Raw genomic sequence first — 18,517 nt, forward strand, 5'->3', positions numbered from 1 at the left:
GAAAAAGTGTATGTATTCATTTAAAATGTAATTCAGGGTTTAATTTTATACAGTGAGAAAAATTATGCATGAGCAGATAACATTCAAGTCAGTCACTAATCGTTCCAGGAGTGGACATTCCTGGACATTTTCCCCAAGGTACTTAGAAAAATACCAACAAAAACAACAACAAACAGAACAAAACAAGAGCTATACCCACAAGCCTCACTGAGTGTGTTTAATGCTAAAGTCCATCACAGCACCACTGTAGGAAGTACGGTTTGTTTGGAAAAGTCAAGCCTTCGCTGTTTCAAGGAAACAAGGTAGCACAACAGAAGTTTGCAAAACTACATCCGAACAAACCGCAAGAATCTGAAACAATGTCATGTGGGCAAATGAGACTGAACTCCAGGTGTTTGGCCTCCACCTCATAACGCTTTTATTTATTTCTATTTTTTCTAAGTTCAAAAACTATGCCAGGTTGGCTTTAGCGTCATATTTAAGGTCATATTTACACCATGTCAAGCAAATAAACGTTTTATGCAGATTAAGAGGATTATCCCTTAAAGATCCATTTCATAATATAATTGTTTGAGAAAACAAGTTTTTTACATTTTTGTGTTCCGGCCATCGACTATCTACTTTATTCACAACACTATAAGGCCTCTTCAGTGAGTGCTGCTCAGTCTCAGGTGCATGAATCTGGACACAGAATGGCCAACATTTATCCTCCCGTCGACCTATTTAGAGGATCCTTCACAAATCCATCGAGGACAACCAAAATAGCACCGAAAATTGAGGACCAGATAAAGTATCATCATTACATGTTTTTAATTAGGCAACAGAGAAAAAAAACGAGGGGTCCCAGCGGAGGCAGGCTTGTATAATTGCTGTGCTTCTGGAAGTCGTGCATCTATTTAAAACTGCAGCTCCTGAATGGGAGAGCAGCAGCTCCTCCTTGCGCTGCCTCCTGACTTTGTATTCCCTCTCAGGCCCCTGTCTTAGACAGGTCCACCATGTCTGTGTTGTGGCTCTACCGTGGCAGCAGTCCAGTGACACATATCCAGTTTCAGAGACACACTGACCCAAAATAGCTAAGAGAGGAGTTCCCTGAAATGCCGGCGACTCGTCCCACTGAGATCCACCAAATAGTGACATTATATAACAGAACATATATATAAAAGTTATTTTAACGTATCATATAGTGCATCTGTGTGGAGCAACATGGTTAAATGAGCACAAAGAAATTGGAAACAATAGACTTGATCCTAATGACACACTTCATTTGTGTTTTAAAGCAAATATTGTCTGTATTCTGTTTTCCTAAGCTTCCAGACAAAACCATTCATACGTGTAACAAAAAGGCACAAAGCATTTAACTCCTGTCTTCAACCTGGAGAATATATGGTTGACCTCTTGGTCTGCTTTGGGCTTAACCGTCGTACTCTTACGTCAACACAATTTCAAGCTCACAAGAAAAAGCCAGCGAGTGCATGAATTGCTCTGAGACCTAAACCCCCAGGTAAATCTGAGGATACAAGGAGCAAATTATCAGGAGACTTGGAACCTTCCCGTGGGCACATTTTTACTAATTAAAATAAAAATAGCACGCCTCGGGAAATGGTTGAATAATCAAATTAGGTTGCCATATGGGAAGAGTTCTGCAACAGAATACAACACTCAAATTTTGGATCCAAAATAGTGAAGCAACCGTAGTTCTTGTAGATCACAGCTGAAAGAGAAAGTTTCTCAGTACAACCTGTTCACGCCTGATTTAGTACATTTTTACAAAGTGACTTTATAAAAATCTGGAATGGGGTTGCATAAGAGTGAAAGAAAGAGAGGAGTTGCGTAAAAAAGAAGTATTTGGATAGAACAATGAATCATCAAGATTTTCTAACTTATATGGGGCAACGGTGGGTGTCGGAGCCCCGCCCAGAGGTGTGACACACTTCAGCTGGATACAAACTAGATCTGAGAGCGACACTCCATCACTGATCATCACATCCGTGGAGGCGACACTTCTGACTTTTTCTCTCAGGTAAAACCTTTTATTACTAAGTCTTATTTCCTTTCTTTAAAACCCCAATTATTGGCAAATGTCTTTTTCTAAATCAAAGTTTTATTTTACTGACTCTCAATGCAAACTTTTTACCGTTGGCTTTAATCTAATTTAGACTTTTTGAGTTTTCTTTTGTTTTTACATGCAGCTTTTCTAAATTGACACTTCATATATGACCGCAAAATCCTGTTTGTGCCTTTTATTTTTCTGTTATATTGTTCATCTCCTTTTCAATATTGGCACCCTCTTGATATAATGGCCTCATTTATTTTCAAGTTTTTCTAACAACATAAACAACTAAACTCTGTATTTGGCTTATTTTATTCTGTTTTCTGGAAATTTTAAGAATAATATCACTGAGGCCATTATTTTATTTCAAGACGCTGACAATATGCAACTTGTACGACTGTAATAAGAAAGTCAAGGAATATATGAGCTGCATCTATTTTGTGTTCTAAACATATAGTTAATTGAAGGAATTTTTGTTTTTACTATCATCGAGTATTCCAGCTTTAAAGTTTTATGGTCCCCTTGCACTTTCCGACATTTGCACTGCGTGCCAGGTTTTTCAAACCTTAATCTTTCATCATGATGCCTGGATTTAATTTATTAGCCCTTAAAGCCAAACAAGGAAAACACATCAAAACACTGACATGCATCGTTGTTCAGATCAGGAAGCATGGAGAATAAAACAGGTGCCAAGGGTTCGCACCACCAGGCTTAGAGAGTGAAACTGGAAAATCTTAAAATATTGAAGAGAAAATTGGAAAAAAAAACACTGGAAGAGACTAAATCGGAAAATAGGAAGGACTCAAGAGTCAAGTAAAATTGCAATCAATTAAATCAATAAATCAATTAAACTATGTTTCATTACCCAGTAAAAAAATATATTACTTCTAACAAATCTGTTGTCTCTGTCTTCATAAAGGAGAGATGAAGAAGCAAATTTCTTAAATTAAATTGAATCCATAGGACATTTTGCATCCAAATGAGTGTCGTAGCCGTTGCCCCCTTCCTCGTGCCAGGGAGTGAATAATCACAAAATAACATCTTTTACCAAAGGCTGTTCAGAGAATCAGTCACAGGATGACGCACCAGTTCCCAACACTCTCCGAGGCGCAGAAGAGGGACCTCCACGAGACCGCTCTACGCATATGTTCTCCGGGGAAAGGCATCCTGGCTGCAGATGAGTCTGTGGGTCTGTACCAATGCTTCTTTACTGTCATTAAACAGGCATATTGGCACATAAATGAGTGTATTTTCTATAAACGCTGAAAACCACGCAGTCCCAAAACATGGACCCAGACATTTCACATGCACATGATCAATCATATTTTAACTGCAGGCAGCATGGCCAAGCGGCTGGCCCAAGTTGGAGTGGAGAACACTGAGGAAAACCGCAGGCAGTATCGCCAGATCCTCTTCAGTGCAGATGATCGCATCAACAGCTGCATCGGAGGAGTCATCTTCTTCCACGAGACTCTGTACCAGCACTTTGATAACGGTGTTCCCTTCGTTAAAATGATCAAGGACAGGGGCATCCTGGTCGGGGTCAAGGTCATCCTTCATTTCACCAAGTTTAATGTTCATGTGTTTGTTTTTCTAATAATAATAGTAATACAAGCGAGTCATTTAAGATATTTCTGCTCTCTTTATTCCTTATTCCTCAGGTTGATAAAGGTGTTGTCCCTCTGGCAGGAACAAGTGGAGAAAGCACCACTCAGGGTCAGAGAAACGCTGCTGAAATTGTAATTATAACAATTTTATCTCTGGAGATCCCCATCACAGCACTTCTTTTTTTTCTGTAGGTTTGGATGGATTATCTGATCGCTGCGCACAGTATAGAAAAGATGGAGCTGTCTTTGCAAAGTGGCGCTGTGTGCTCAAAATCAGTGAATCCAATCCATCGAAACTGGCGATCACGGAAAATGCAAACGTCCTTGCACGCTACTCAAGTATATGCCAGCAGGTGAAAACTCTGTAACTGACTTTCTATAGATCTTTGTGTTGTAGAGGACCTGCTTTAATTGATCTTTTTTTTGTTGTTGAGCAGAACGGGATTGTGCCCATCATAGAGCCAGAGATTTTACCTGATGGCGATCATGACCTGAAACGTTGCCAGCACATCACCGAGAAGGTGGGTTTCTGATTTCTTGCTTGCTTTCTTGTGAACGGACACACTCATATGGAAAAGTGTTAGTTGATCCTTCAAAAGATCAAAGAAAATCCTGACCATGTCCAAAAATCTGGAGAAATCTGGTGAAATCTTAAAACATAATTTATTTGACAAACTATAACCCAAAGGGCAGAAGTAGTAGACTGAGAACACTTCTTTAATTGTAATTGTTAAACGCTTGTAGAATATCTTTTAGCATAAATAACTTGATGTAATTTTTTTATATAAAATGTTATCAATCACTTAGGACATATTGCACATTTGTCTTTAGGATATTGTTTGCAGGTAATTATTTATGCAGCGCTGTCTTAATATCCTGCGTCAACTTCTCACTTAAGTGAGCTGCGACGTACGGATAATTTTTTTTTTTTTTCAACCACTGTTGTTTTGATTTGCACTGGAGTTTGGGATAATTGCCGTATTGCATCAGTAGTTTGTTGATGGCTCCGAGATTGTAAATCAATCAGGTTCTGTTCCTTCTAAACAAACCTAAATCCCCATTCCTCCATTATTGTCCTCCTTGCCAAAATTGACCCCTGCTTCAAGGGTTAATTTTAGCCTCTAAGCAGACAGACATTAATCCCATACACTGAATTAATGGTTTCTATACTGCAAGTCATATTCTCATCATAACTTTTACAGACTGAAAGAAAACAACTGTTACTTTTCTAAGATCATTGCTGATGCCTTTCCCCCTTGGCAGTGTGTTAACACATACATGAAGGCTCCAGCTCAGCAAACTGCACAAACGTATGTTTATAAAGAGATGTTCACACTTGCTGACAATCAGTTAATCAAAAAAAAATTAATTGGCACCATCTGGTTGCTGCTTCGTATCTTAAATTCTATGGACGCAGTTTTGATTTTATTATTTCTTCACACTGCTTCTGGATTTATTTTTCTTATTTTTTCTAAAAAAAAAAAAAAAATTAGGGGTACAGTTTGACATGTTGTTCAATAAACTTGTATTTACTTATTATTTTATGTAACATTATGCCCCGATGCTGAAGGAAACTGTGTTTCTTATTTCATGGGTGGGAATAAAGAGGAAAAAGCATGACCGGAGATAGAGAATGAAAACTCCAGTCGTGTACGAACCTGACGTCTCTGGTAAAATATTTTCTGTGATCCAGGTCCTGGCTGCGGTGTACAAGGCCATGTCAGACCACCACGTGTACCTGGAAGGTACTCTCCTCAAACCCAACATGGTCACTCCCGGACACAGCTGCCCCACCAAGTACAGCCCGGAGGAGGTTTCCATGGCAACACTTTCTGCCCTGCGTCGCACTGTTCCCCCAGCTGTTCCAGGTCAGTCAAACTGCGTCTGGATGACATTAAACTGAAATATATATAATCTTTAGAAACAGAGATGAATGTTTTTCTTTTCTTACTCCCTGTAGGAGTTGCTTTCCTCTCAGGAGGTCAGAGTGAAGAGGAGGCTTCTGTCAACCTCAATGCCATCAACAACTGCCCCCTGCCTAAACCCTGGATCCTAACGTTCTCCTTCGGCCGAGCCCTGCAGGCGTCCGCACTCAGAGCCTGGAGAGGACACAAAGAGAACGAGAAAGTGGCCACTGAGCAGTTCATCAAGAGAGCAGAGGTATCTTTACAGTGTTTCTTTTTTTCCCTCCTCTTTCCAAGTGTTATCTTGTTCTTACCTAATGAAAGGCCGGCGCCTACCCACGGCTGCAGCCTCAGGCACCTTCTACCCATGTTATTTGTTTGTTGTTTTTTTGTTGTCTATGGACGGGCTGTGCTGGGGACTCATTTATAAAAGAGTGTGTAGGATTCATTCTAAAAGTGTACGTGCGCTCAAAAGCCGAAAATGGCGTGCGCACAAAAAAATCCTGATAAATCCCTTATAAAACCGTGTGCACGCACACCTGCACGCAATGTTCTCTTTTTAAATCACAGTCCACCTGGAAGGTTGCGCAGTTGAATTTGCCTCATATCCCGCCCTCTACACGCCCACTTTCTGACATGAATGGTTGTAGCAGGGCGAGTGCTACCGGGGCCGACCGAAGGATGGAGAGACACGGCGTTTCGTGCAGACCCTTTTTATTAGACCAGAAGTTTCACCACGCACGTGCACAAGCACACACAGCTCCTCAGCAGCAGCTCCATCCGCCCCTCCGCTGCTGTCCAGCTCCCTTATAAGGCAGGCAGGGTGGAGAGCGCGGCAGCCACTCAGGTTGATGGGACACAGGTGCGTGTCCCATCAACCTCTCCACCCTGCCACAATGGTCAATGCAAAGTACTTCATGACTGTTTTTGCATATGAATATGCCTGCTGATCATGCGCAGTGCCACCTGCAGTCTGTTTCCTACACTGCTGTGCGTCAGGATGAATGAGACGTGTCGAGCCAGGCCACCGTGCCACTAAATTTGTCAGAACCATGTTTGAGGCACAAATGACTTGTACATTTATTGAATGCAAATTTTTTACTTTTTTATAGACAAATTCATTTTCGCTCGGCGCCCTTTTAGCAATGTGAGAGCGGGTCGACCCGCCGATTCCGGCGGGTCAGTCTGTCTAACACTGGACCCAGTTCAGCACATAGATCCAAGAGCACTGCTCTAGGGGATCGTATTCGGCTTATTCATGGGCCAGGAAATCTTCATGGTCCCTAAATACTCTCTCCATCCTGATCGTACCATTTACACCAGTGATTCTTAACCATAGGGCCGCGGCCCACACTTGGGCTGCGAGCGCCATCTAGTGGGCCACAAAAAAATTCTGTTTTGTACTTGTGGGCCGCGTGGGCCGCCGGACTGCATAGCAACTCCCGACCAAATGAGGAGAAGAAGACACTCAGCTAGCTGTACGTGTAATAGTAAGAGAAATTGTGTGCATTTACAGAGAAAATCCTTCATTTTGCACAGAGTAGGTTTAGATCCGCCAGGATCAGGGATCGATTACTTGGGTCTGCGCCCAGAGCGAGCGAGCGCGGCGTGATCATTTATCCCGACGCGTCCCCGCCATGGATCTATTATATAACGGTCCCCGCGGTCGGGGAGGTCGTGCCGCTCGGGGGGCGGCTCCGCTGAAGGATGGTAGATGCGTGGGCTGTCGTGTGTGCTGGGCTGGACTGTTCGGGCTTTCGAAAAAGCATCGGAAAATGACTCTGCTCAGCAGCCAGAGAGCTGCGGGCTCGTGCTCGTCGCAGCTGATCAGGCTCGGATAAAACCCGACACACTGAGTCCTGACAACTTATTAATGCAAATAACTTAAAGTAAAATCAAACTAAGTTTTGTCCTCGCTCTATTTTTAAATATGCACACTTGTATGCCTGTGTGTGTGTTGTAAGGCGGCGCTCCGTGTATGTAGACGGAAGACGGCGCTTTCCACTCTTCCAGTCTTCCCACTTAACTGGGACAAAACCAGTGTATCATACGTTCAGAGACCGTGGCGTTCAAAGTGCGAAAGTGAAACGCCACTGAAACAAAACACAAAGTTTTTCATCAAACATATCCACTCAAGTCTGAACTGAAGTCACAGAAAAATAAACTGACCATCTTAAAACATCCATGTTTGAGTCCAGATACAGCTGTGAAGCAGCTTTCTCCAAAATGAACATAATTAAAACTAAATATCGTTCCAGGCTCATCAATGAGCACCTTCTCATGTGCATGAGAACCTGACACCGTCCAGCCCAGATTTAAAGTCCTGACAGGAGAAATTAGAGCTCAGTTCTCTCACTGAAAAACAGAAAGTGGGGGCATAAGATTAAAAGAGGGGAAGAAAGAGAAACTGCAAAACTGTTCAATTGTTAAGATGTGTTTATATTCATTTATTATAAAAATGTGTTGAGACAATTAACAAAGAAAAGCGGAAATTCAAACTGCTGGTAGAGAAATAAAATAAGATAGCATTTGAAAAATAAAATAAAATCTATTTTATTTTTAAGAGAAAAAAATATGTTTAATTCAAGTTACACATGTTAAGTGGCAAATATGTACTTTTTTTAATATAACAGTCAGATGCAGATGTTGATACAACTATGAGGCTACTTGAATATATATATATATATATATATATATATATATATATATATATATATATATATATATATATATATATATATATATATATATATATATATATATATATATATATATATATACATATATACATATATACATTTTCTCTAAATGGACCTCTTAATGTTTTAGTTGAATACCCCTGCTATACAGTGTTAATATTTAATGGGCCCCGGGCCACTCTGTACTGAAAAAATTGGGCCCCAAGGTCAGAAACGTTAAGAACCCCTGATTTACACGATCCTCAAGCAGTGCCGGTGCATCCATTGTGCAGCATTAAGCACGGCTGTCACCACGCAATTTATATTCTTACTCAGAAACTAGACTGATTGTTACACACCTTGTCACGATAAATAATCAATCTGGTGCTATTCACCACTCCATACCATTTGAAGATGGAAGTATGATATATGAACGTAGTACCTACTGCAAATACAGGCGTAATGGCTCACTTACTTACTTAGATCTATAACACTGCCGGCTTGGGTGTACATGGATCTATAAGTCTGATATGTGATGACATTAAAAGTATGATATGAATCTGGCTTCATTTCACCACCTCACTGCCTGCGTCGCCAGTTCCACATATCTTCAAAATGTTTGTGCGCTAGGATCAAAGTTTGCGTAGAGATACCCACATTTTCCCGTTAAGTTTTTTTTTATAAATCCCAACCTTTGCATAGAAGGTGGCGTGCGCATCTTTCAAGCCCTGTTTTGTGCGCACGCAAGCTTTATAAATGAGGCCCCTGAACTGTATTTCCTTGTACCGGGAGGTTGGCTAAATGACAATTAAATAATCTTGAATCTTTAACACTCATCCACTGAATTAAAAATAAACATGAACTCACCTAATGTCCGACCTGTTTATTGTGCTTGGCCCACAGGTGAACAGTCTGGCCTGTCAGGGGAAATACTCTGGTGGTGACAACTGTGCAGAAGCTGGCCAGCGCGTCTACGGTTCCTGCCACGCATACTGAAGTGTCGAAGATTTTAAAGTAGTCACATATATTGTTCTGCTTAGGTTTCTTCTGAATACTGGCACACATGGTCACATAATGTTGAATGAAGACAAATGAATACGTGTTTTCTGCTTTGACACATGAGGACAATCAGAACAGAGCTAAAGCTTTAAAACATCACAATACTGACTTCCCATCCACTGCAAGAATATAGATGTAACTGATGTTAGAGAGATATTGTTCAGCGCTTTTTATGTGGAAGTATACTGAAATCTGTCTATAAGTGAGTTAACTTTTGCATTATTTAATTTTCACACTAATTTAGCAATAAACTTGAAAAAGTAGAAATGACGCATGGAATTAGCGCTGGGCTAATTTGCTGCTTAAATACCTAAGCAGAGTATCAGTAGCTCAACAGTAAATGCAACACGTATCATGTTATTGTTCACAGCAATATACTCTTATAAACACACTAGAATCTGATAAACATAGTTGTATGTAATGTGGAAAAAAAGACTCATCTGTAAAAGTCTGCTTTGTTTGTGGGATGTCACACTTCTGATAAGTTTACTGTACTGAGTCACATGTTGGGAAAAATATTTCATATAAGACACAATAAAAGTTAATAATTGCTCCATGATTTATTGTCCAGTATTTACATTTCCACAGCTTGGTAAGTATGTCTCTCGACAACAGTTACTGTTGTATTTCAGTCTACATAAAGTGGCCCTGTGATTTCTTGAAGATTAAATCTTACAGTCCAAGTGACGGTGTCATTGACAGACTTGTGCAGACCTTAATGCCAAGCTGATGATGACCCTTAATTTCAATTGGTTGTGTTGATGCGAGGAAACATCTACTACTGCTACTGTCATTTAGCAGACACTTTTATCCAAAGCGACTTACATCCAAGAGAACAACACAAGCAAGAAATCACATAGGAGGTTCCAGTTGGATAAGTGCTGGTCAGACTGCTGTCACGCCAGTGCTAGAATTTTTTTTTGTTCTCTTCCCACCCAACACAACAGTCCCTTTATAAAAGAAAGCTTGTCCTGCAAAGAGCGGAACAAATCTTCAAACTAATTCTGATTAAAAGAGAAGTTTAGATGCAAAGATGCTCCTTAAAGAGTTGAGTCTTTGTGCCATTTTTTCCTATAATCTGTATTATTTGCATTCCGTTCTGCTGTGTGATTTCATGTGTACGTTCCATGATTATGAGAGCAAATGATGCTTCCTTCATGATGGCTCCAAATCTTTTTACTGTCCCAGCAACTTACTTGCTGGATATAAACTGGCAGGCAAATCTGATCTGTTCTGAGCACAGCTCAGAAGATGAACTGTGATGTGTTTTAAATTGTTCTGTTATATTTTTAGTTTAGTGGGTTCAGGGTATTTTCCCTTAATAAAGGGATTTACCCATAATGAGAGTAGTTAGTTGCTAGTAAGTCTTTTACAGACCTCTGTCAGTCTGGGGTTTGATGTTTGGCTTTTCTAGTGGCCACAGAGGTGAGTGGTGCTGCATCTTTATAGGGATCCTATGAACTTTGCAACCCTCTTTGCTTTTTGGGGTGTTTGATTATCTGTGGTGTTACTCTTAGTTGGTTGCTTGTCTTACATTTATTTGTAGTATGATTGGTGAGCATGTATGGTCGTCTTTATAACCATAGTAAATTTCCCTTTTTTTTTTTTTTACCGTAAAATGTGTTAGGAGGGAGGCACTTCAAGTGGGGTCACCTGGGGCGCCACACTGAGTTGGATGTGCCAGAATTGTCTCCAGCTAAATGCAGAAAAGACAGAGGTGATCATTTTTGGCCCTAAAAATGAAAGGGAAAAGATCAGCGCTCACCTTGGCTCCATGTCATTGACAGCTACAAATCAAGCCAGAAATCTTGGAGTATTATCGACTCAGACCTGAACTTCAACAGCCATCTAAAGTTTATCACTAAATCTGCCTATTACCACCTAAAAAACATTGCTAGCATTAAGGGGATTCTGTCTAAACAAGACATAGAAAAACGTATTCATGCATTCATTTTCAGTAGGTTGGATTATTGCAATGGCATCTTTACAGGCCTTAACAAGAAATCTATCAGGCAGCTGCAGCTGATCCAGAACGCGGCCGCCAGAGTCCTTACAAACACCAGGAAACTGGACCATATTACACCGGTCATGAAATCACTACACTGTGATTGCCATGTGAGTCAAAGGATAGAGTTTAAAATCTTACTGCTGGTCTACAAAGCACTAAATGGTCTTGGACCAAAATACATGGTTGATCTGTTAGTTCCTATGAAGCTCCCAGACCCCTGAGGTTCATCTGGATCTGGTTTGTTGTGGTTCCCAAGAACAAGAACCAAGCAAGGTGAGGCAGCGTTCAGTTATTCTGCTCCTCACCGGTGGAACAAACTTCCTGTAGACCTAAGGTCTGCTCCAGCTGTCAGATCCTTTAAATCAGGCCTAAAAACATCACTGTTTACTGAAGCGCAGTACTGGAGTTGAGGGGGGATGAGGGGGGATGGCATCCCCCCTGAAATAAAAACGGTCAAAATCATCCCCCCTGTAAAACTTCCATCCCCCCTTTCCATCCCTTATGTCATTTCATCATTGAATGTGGTTTTACTGCTATTTCAACATTTAGAGTCATCACCAGAAAAATAACACCAGAAAAATAACTTATTTGACAATTTTCACCAGTTTAAAGTAAATTTTCACTTGAAATAAGTAGAAAAATCTGCCAGTGGGACAAGATTTATCTTCTCATTACAAGCAAAAGAAATCTCTTTCCACTGGCAGATTTTTCTACTTATTTTAAGTGAAGATACTTGAAACAGGTGAAAAATGTTGTTTTTTCCAGTGATGAGTCTTGTTTTAAGTGTAATGGGATTTTTTTTTTACTAAAATGAGACATTTTAACTAGAAATAAGACAAATATTCTTGTTAAGATTTTGAGTTTTTGCAGTGATCCATTTTACTTATACTGTGAAGGACAGAGGCATATTGATAAGTTCAGAAAACTGTTTTTTTTTTTGTGTGTTTTGATGTATTTGATGTAAGCCCAGTGGATATTTAAAGCTTACAGAAGGCTGCATTTAACTGCTGCTATGTCATTCCTGCAGTATTTCTGCAGGTGTTTTGGTCAGTGCTATTATTTGTAATATATTATATTATTTGTAATCAGCACAAATTATCTGTCCCCATATGAGGAAATCCACCATCCCCCCTGATTTTTTTTACAACTCGAGTACTGCTGAAGTGTACTCTTAAATGAAATACATTACTTACCTGCTGTAGCCTACTCTACTGCCCTTATTTTTAACAACTTGTGCTTTTTATTATTTTACCTCTTTTCTTATTTTATTTCATTTATTTGTTATTTAAGCGTACTCTTAAATCAGCAACTTGTGCTTTTTATTATTTTACCTTCTTTTCTCATAATTTTATTTCATTTTATTTATTATTTACTGTCTAATTATGTCTTGCCGCTTTTAGTGTGGATGTAAAGCACTTTGAATTACCTTGTGTTGAATTGCGCTATATAAATAAACTTGCCTTGCCTTACTCCGGGTCTGACCTGCTCGTATCGGGGCGGACTATTTTTCGAGGCGGATGTGTCGGCGCCGCAGCGCTGTTTCCGGTGCTCATGGGCGAAGAGGCCGCTACACCGTGAAGACGAGCGTGCAGACGGAGTCTAGCCCACACTTTTATCTCTTCACTTCATAAACTCACACGTTGTTGTTGTTTTTTTTAAACCCGCTCCATTTCGATTGCTTTTTCTTTTTTACGTCCAATTATTCGCAGTCGCTGAGTGATTATCCCCGTGTTCCGCCACCACGGCTCCCCCCCGCCCGTGAGCCCGTGAGCAGCAGCCATGTCGGGAGTAGTGCGAGGCCCCGCCGGGAACAACGACTGCAGGATTTACGTGGGGAATCTCCCCCCGGACATCCGCACCAAAGACGTGGAGGACGTATTCTACAAGTACGGGACAATTAGAGATATCGACCTGAAGAACAGGAGAGGGGGGCCGCCTTTCGCCTTCATCGAGTTTGAAGACCCCAGGTAAGGAGCCGTGCAGCCCCACGGTCCGCGTTACACCGACACAGAGCCTACGGCGTAGGCTACGCCGTAGGCTCTGCGTCGGTGTGACGCGGAACCATAAATCAGCCTTTATGAGCCGACCCCATCGTGCTGCCGGGGATCAGACTATCACCTGGACGGTGATATGGGATCAGACTATCACCTGGACGGCATTGTTCTCACACAGAAACGTGCTGCTTCCTCCTCACTTCACTCCCTTGCTCCTTGAACGTCGTGCAGCCTTCATATAATTCTTGTTTAGTTAAACATAGCTGTTTTTCTTTTTTTAATCTGTTTGTGGATGTTTATCAAAACATATCCTAATTTGCTACAAACACTGTCATGTGGAGGAACAACATCAACCCGTTTCTCACACTGGGATGTATTTTGCTTAGTAACAAGATGGAAAAGTGTCTGTGAAGTTTACATTTGTTTTAAAACAATGCAGTTTGAATTATTTGTACTGTGTCTGCAAGGTGAATTAGCAGAGTTTACAAAGCGAGTTGCATGGCTGCTATCTGCATGTGTATATGAAGTAGCCTATAGTACATTTTTCTTTTAATATTTGTTCTTTTGTATTGCACCAATAACTACAACAAATCCCTTGTGTGTTAAACTACTTGGCAATAAACTTCTTTCTGATTCGGATGTAAGATTTGAATTGTCAGACTATCATCATAGATACATACAGGACTGTCTCAGAAAATTTGAATATTGTGATAAAGTCCTTTATTTTCTGTAATGCAAAAATGTCATACATTCTGGATTCATTACAAATCAACTGAAATATTTCAAGCCTTTTATTATTTTAATATTGCCGATCATGGCTTACAGCTTAAGAAAACTCAAATATCCTATCTCAAAAAATTTGAATATTCTGGGAATCTTAAACTGTAAGCCATAATCAGGAATATTAAAATAATAAAAGACTTGCAATATTTCGGTTGATTTGTAATGAATCCAGAATGTAATACTTTTTTGTTTTTTTAATTGCATTACAGAAAATAAAGAACTTTATCACAATATTCTAATTTTCTGAGAGTCCTGTATACCACCAATTGTTAAGTTTGGTCATTTATCTTAGGACAAGAGGAATAAGCACTTGACTGTTGAAGTAGCATGTTTCTTATCTCTGCTGGTTTCAGTAATCTCAAATACATGCGTTGCAGTTAATACTTGAAACTATTCAAGTATCACTTTGAATGCTGCTGCAAAAAGAGACAATTCTCCTTTCTATTGGCTGTGTTGTACACTTGGTTGTAAACCATCCTAAGTGAGGAAGAACTCAACCAAATCCTGTACATCATATGTGTTGTATTTGTTTATGTGTTTGTTCCCCACCCAAACAAAAACCAAACAGGGATGCTGATGATGCGGTCTATGGACGTGATGGCTACGACTATGATGGCTACAGGCTGCGTGTGGAGTTTCCTCGGAGCGGTCGAGGCTCCAGAGGCGGTTTTGGAGGGATCGGTGGAGCACCCAGGGGGAGATACGGCCCACCGTCCAGACGCTCCGAGTACAGGGTTGTTGTGTCAGGTAAACTAACAACGGGCTTGTTAGTCATTAAGTTGGCATCCAAAGTTAATATTTTAGAAATGCTGTGTCCTGCTGCCTTCTGGATTGTTTTACTTGTGCAAGAATGCAGATTTAGTTACTTATTTTCGTAACAAAGGTAAATGTTTTTGGATAAGTGTCTTTAGGACAGTGTTCCACAAAAATGTACAGAATCATACGTTTATTTCATTTCAGAGACTAAAATAACTTTATTTATAATGCATTGAATTGATCTTCGTGCCGATTGTTAGTATAATCAGTTACCACTGCTTTCCATTGTAAGATCACAAATATCAAACAAAATGATTCATTCATATTCTATACATTTCTTGCAGATTTAGTTGTTTAAAGATCTGCCAACACTGTCCTTTATTGCTTCTTTCTCAGAATTAAAATCAGCTGGTAAAAGGTGGTATGGCTGCTTGCTGTGAGCTCTATTTTTTATTTTTTTTCTTGTCAGCTTTTCTAAGCTTCATAACAAAGGGCTCTATATACACCTTGTCTCTGGATATTCTGTACTCTTCACATCATAAAACTTGACATCAAAGACATGCTACTTCATTGTCATGATGTGGTTACTGTTCAAAAATCATGATTAAAAAAAAACCTCATTTGTAAAATATAAAGACAAACCATCACCAATTATGCATGCAATTAAAAAGCAGGGAGAAAAGTGTGTTGTGGATTCATGGTCCTTAGGTTTATTGCATGTCCCCCTGAAGAAGCTGGGGAGAAAAAAAACATCTTTGGTGGTAGCTATAATTGTGGTGGCTCTGGCTATATTCCAACGACCAGCCACATTATTCATTATTCATACAATTTTTGATTTGGTTAAGATTTGAATTGGTGGCTCACATTCAAAACCACAGGTTATTACCGCACGTTTGTGAGTACATGATGCACCAGAATCTGGCATGTGTCATTTGTATCAATTACAGAAAAAATCATATTGGTGGGAGCATACTGAAGCAGTAGATTAATGCGGGATAGTTATTGGTGGCTTTTTGCCAGCAACTATCACTTCTCTCCACTATTGCTGTTTGTTTTTGTTTTTTATTTATTTATTTTTTGTATTTACTCACTCCCAGCAAAGCCTACTAAAGATGCTCAAAAATAAGTCATTACTGAAGAGAAAAATGAATGTGACCAAGAAGAGACCAAACATAAGGAATTTTCCAACCGTTGTGTAAAACTCGTAACCTCAGCCATCTATAAACACAAAAAGCTAAAAAAAAATCCTTTGTGCTCTTTTAAAGGATCTGTCCAATCGTGACATCCACTTGTATGGTCTCATTTATATATAAAAAAAAAAGACTCTTATATGCACCTAATGGTCCCAAAAATACGGTAATGTAGAATCTGTAAATCTTTCATCTAAAGTTTGGTGACACAAATTAGAATTTGTCGTTCTTAAAGTGACAAAGTCAAAAACCTGCTTAAAGAGTTGCTGTGTTAACCAACACAACATTTTCTTTCTTTCCAGGTCTCCCCCAGAGCGGCAGCTGGCAGGACCTGAAGGACCACATGCGGGAGGCTGGCGATGTGTGTTACGCTGATGTTTACAGAGATGGAACCGGAGTTGTAGAATTTGTACGGAAAGAGGACATGACCTATGCTGTTCGAAAACTGGACAACACCAAATTCCGCTCACATGAGGTATGTGTACTGATTTAATTGACGTGGATAATGTTTCTTTGGTGTATCGAGGTGAGTATTTAAAGAAATGTCAGATGTTTTTAACACTACCCAGCCCAAATGTCCATCTGTAATTTCCAACAGAGGCAGGAATGTTGTCTTTTCAATGTCAAGTTCTCTTGTGTCTGCCAGGGAGAGACTGCTTACATTCGTGTGAAATTAGACGGTCCCCGCAGCCCAAGTTACGGAAGATCGCGCTCCCGCAGCCGTGGTAGCCGGAGCAGGAGCCGGAGTCGCAGCGCCAGCCGCAGTCGCAGCAATTCCCGTGGTCGTGGCAGAGGATCTCCCCGCTACTCTCCTCGTCACAGCCGCTCTCGTTCCCGTTCCTAAATCTTACTACCGTTGATGTTTTGCCCTTTTGGTGTATTCCCTCCTGTTTTTACCTCTTATGAGTTTCTCCAGATGTCAGCTACTTTTTTTTTCCTTTTTTTTCTTCCTATGTCCCGATGTCCTTGTGGATAATCTTGGTATGTAGTACCCCCCCTGTCCCCTCCCAGCTTCCCCCCTCCTTCTCCAACTGCTTTGACCTTTTGTTTTATCCCTTTTGTCCCTTCTATCCCTCCGTCATGGGTTTTTTTTTTTTTGTTCTGCAATATTATAAATTGTGCTGTGTTGAACTTCAAAAATGTTGAGCTGTTTTATAAATGACACTCAATGTTTTTGCAAGTATTGAAAATTGAAAAGGTTTTTTATTTTTATTTTTTAGTAGCTTCTCTTTGGATATATCGGGTGGGCTGGTTTTGCTGGGAAGCCCAATGTTTAACTGTATTTTACCCTTGTGTCTTCCTTTAGACATCTGAGGAGAAGGATTAAAGTGATTTGGAATAAAACCATTGTGGAGCACATTTCATTTGTATGGTCAGGATAGGACATCTAGGAGGAATGAGGTCGAGGCAATGGTATGCTTCATATTCCATCAATTGGATATTTAGATAGGTTGCTATGTCATGCATGTCATTTACCAAAGCCACAAGTGCTGTACTTTTGTTATATGGACAGTCTTTTAACATGCTGTCACGGCATGTGACAGAATTATCGATCCTAAGTCAAGTTCTGTGATACAAGTGTAACGCCTTTGCTGTCGATGTAAAATCAGAATCACTTTGTTGTGAAAACCCCCACTTTAATGTCCTCTATGGTAAAAATGTCTTTTTTATGTAGGGGAGTGTTAGTTTTTGTGCTCAGTGGCTTTTTTTTTTTTCTCTAATTCCTTGATCTGACATAAGTACTCAACGTGGAAAAAATTAGGCCCAAGAATCTTGACATTTTATTCTAACAGTCTGCCTCTGATTTTCTTCCTGGTATTTCAAGGTTTTGATTGGAGGAGTGGATCCCAATCCTTGGAGCTGGATGGGTGGATCGATTAGGGAAGGGATAGGCAAGGATGGATGCTCGGAACGGGAGCACATTTCGAGGATTCAAATGAGTTGATTACAGAACTAATTAACAGAAGTCCCAGAGCAACTTTTTTTTTTTTCTCCATTATAGGCCCCCCCGCCTATATTTTTAAAGTTTTTCAGTGATAATGGCTTTATTGTACGAGAAAACGAAACAGACGACCAGGAAGTTGGATCAAAGGATGGAGTCGTAGATGCCTGGTAGGAGGGAAGTTGGGAGGGGGTTTAATCTGGGAGTAGTTTTGACTTATTGTGTTGAATTTCTCTCTTTCTCTTAGCATTTTCAATAAAAGACTTAAAAACAAAGGACACTTCAGTTTGTTTTCTTTTATTTCTACCACAAACCCAACTATGACTCCAACCCTGTTAATGTATTTTCTGACAAAGTTGCCAAAAAGCATTTAAGAGAGCTCCAAATAAGTCAAACTGGATCCATGTCGCAGCTTTACCTATATTAGGAAACGACCACCGTGTGTGTTCAGTTTAGGAAGCGGCTCGTCCGTCATGACTTTATTTATTTATTAGAAACCTGCCTGGTTGCGTGTGCTGTGAGTGATGCATTGTGGGAGGAAATAAG

The 18,517-nt window shown here is 40.2% G+C and overlaps 2 protein-coding genes across 3 annotated transcripts; both read left to right on the forward strand.

Annotated features, from left to right (window-relative positions):
• The first annotated feature begins 1,985 nt into the window (after positions 1–1,985).
• On the forward strand, positions 1,986–9,827 carry aldoca (aldolase C, fructose-bisphosphate, a). Its single transcript, XM_061720397.1, has 9 exons — positions 1,986–2,020; positions 3,104–3,239; positions 3,387–3,598; positions 3,712–3,766; positions 3,850–4,010; positions 4,095–4,178; positions 5,351–5,525; positions 5,618–5,817; positions 9,143–9,827. The coding sequence occupies exons 2-9, from the start codon at positions 3,128–3,130 to the stop codon at positions 9,233–9,235; spliced, it is 1,092 nt and encodes a 363-aa protein (XP_061576381.1). The 5' UTR covers positions 1,986–2,020; positions 3,104–3,127; the 3' UTR covers positions 9,236–9,827.
• Positions 9,828–12,861: 3,034 nt separating this feature from the next.
• On the forward strand, positions 12,862–18,324 carry srsf1a (serine and arginine rich splicing factor 1a). Of its 2 annotated transcripts, XR_009782503.1 has the most exons (5): positions 12,862–13,273; positions 14,652–14,830; positions 16,332–16,504; positions 16,676–17,442; positions 17,855–18,324. XR_009782503.1 is itself a non-coding variant. In XM_061719624.1 (4 exons), exons 1-4 carry the CDS (start codon positions 13,086–13,088, stop codon positions 16,871–16,873), a joined length of 738 nt encoding a protein of 245 aa, XP_061575608.1. In that variant the 5' UTR covers positions 12,862–13,085; the 3' UTR covers positions 16,874–18,324. The 2 variants fall into 2 exon arrangements, 1 of the variants encoding a protein (XP_061575608.1); XM_061719624.1 differs by having other exon boundaries at positions 16,676–18,324.
• Positions 18,325–18,517: the final 193 nt, after the last annotated feature.

This window comes from Cololabis saira, chromosome 4, assembly GCF_033807715.1.
Source record: "Cololabis saira isolate AMF1-May2022 chromosome 4, fColSai1.1, whole genome shotgun sequence".
Taxonomy (NCBI): domain Eukaryota; kingdom Metazoa; phylum Chordata; class Actinopteri; order Beloniformes; family Belonidae; genus Cololabis; species Cololabis saira.

What these genes read in the sequence shown, in the direction of transcription:
- aldoca (XM_061720397.1), top strand. Translation starts at nt 3,128, where the DNA reads ATGACGCACCAGTTCCCAACACTCTCCGAGGCGCAGAAGAGGGACCTC. An exon ending in ACTCAAGTATATGCCAGCAG is followed by an intron (nt 4,011 to 4,094) that starts GTGAAAACTCTG and finishes GTTGTTGAGCAG; the next exon opens with AACGGGATTGTGCCCATCAT. An exon ending in GCCAGCACATCACCGAGAAG is followed by an intron (nt 4,179 to 5,350) that starts GTGGGTTTCTGA and finishes TCTGTGATCCAG; the next exon opens with GTCCTGGCTGCGGTGTACAA.
- srsf1a (XM_061719624.1), top strand. Translation starts at nt 13,086, where the DNA reads ATGTCGGGAGTAGTGCGAGGCCCCGCCGGGAACAACGACTGCAGGATT. An exon ending in ATCGAGTTTGAAGACCCCAG is followed by an intron (nt 13,274 to 14,651) that starts GTAAGGAGCCGT and finishes AAAACCAAACAG; the next exon opens with GGATGCTGATGATGCGGTCT. An exon ending in CCAAATTCCGCTCACATGAG is followed by an intron (nt 16,505 to 16,675) that starts GTATGTGTACTG and finishes TGTGTCTGCCAG; the next exon opens with GGAGAGACTGCTTACATTCG.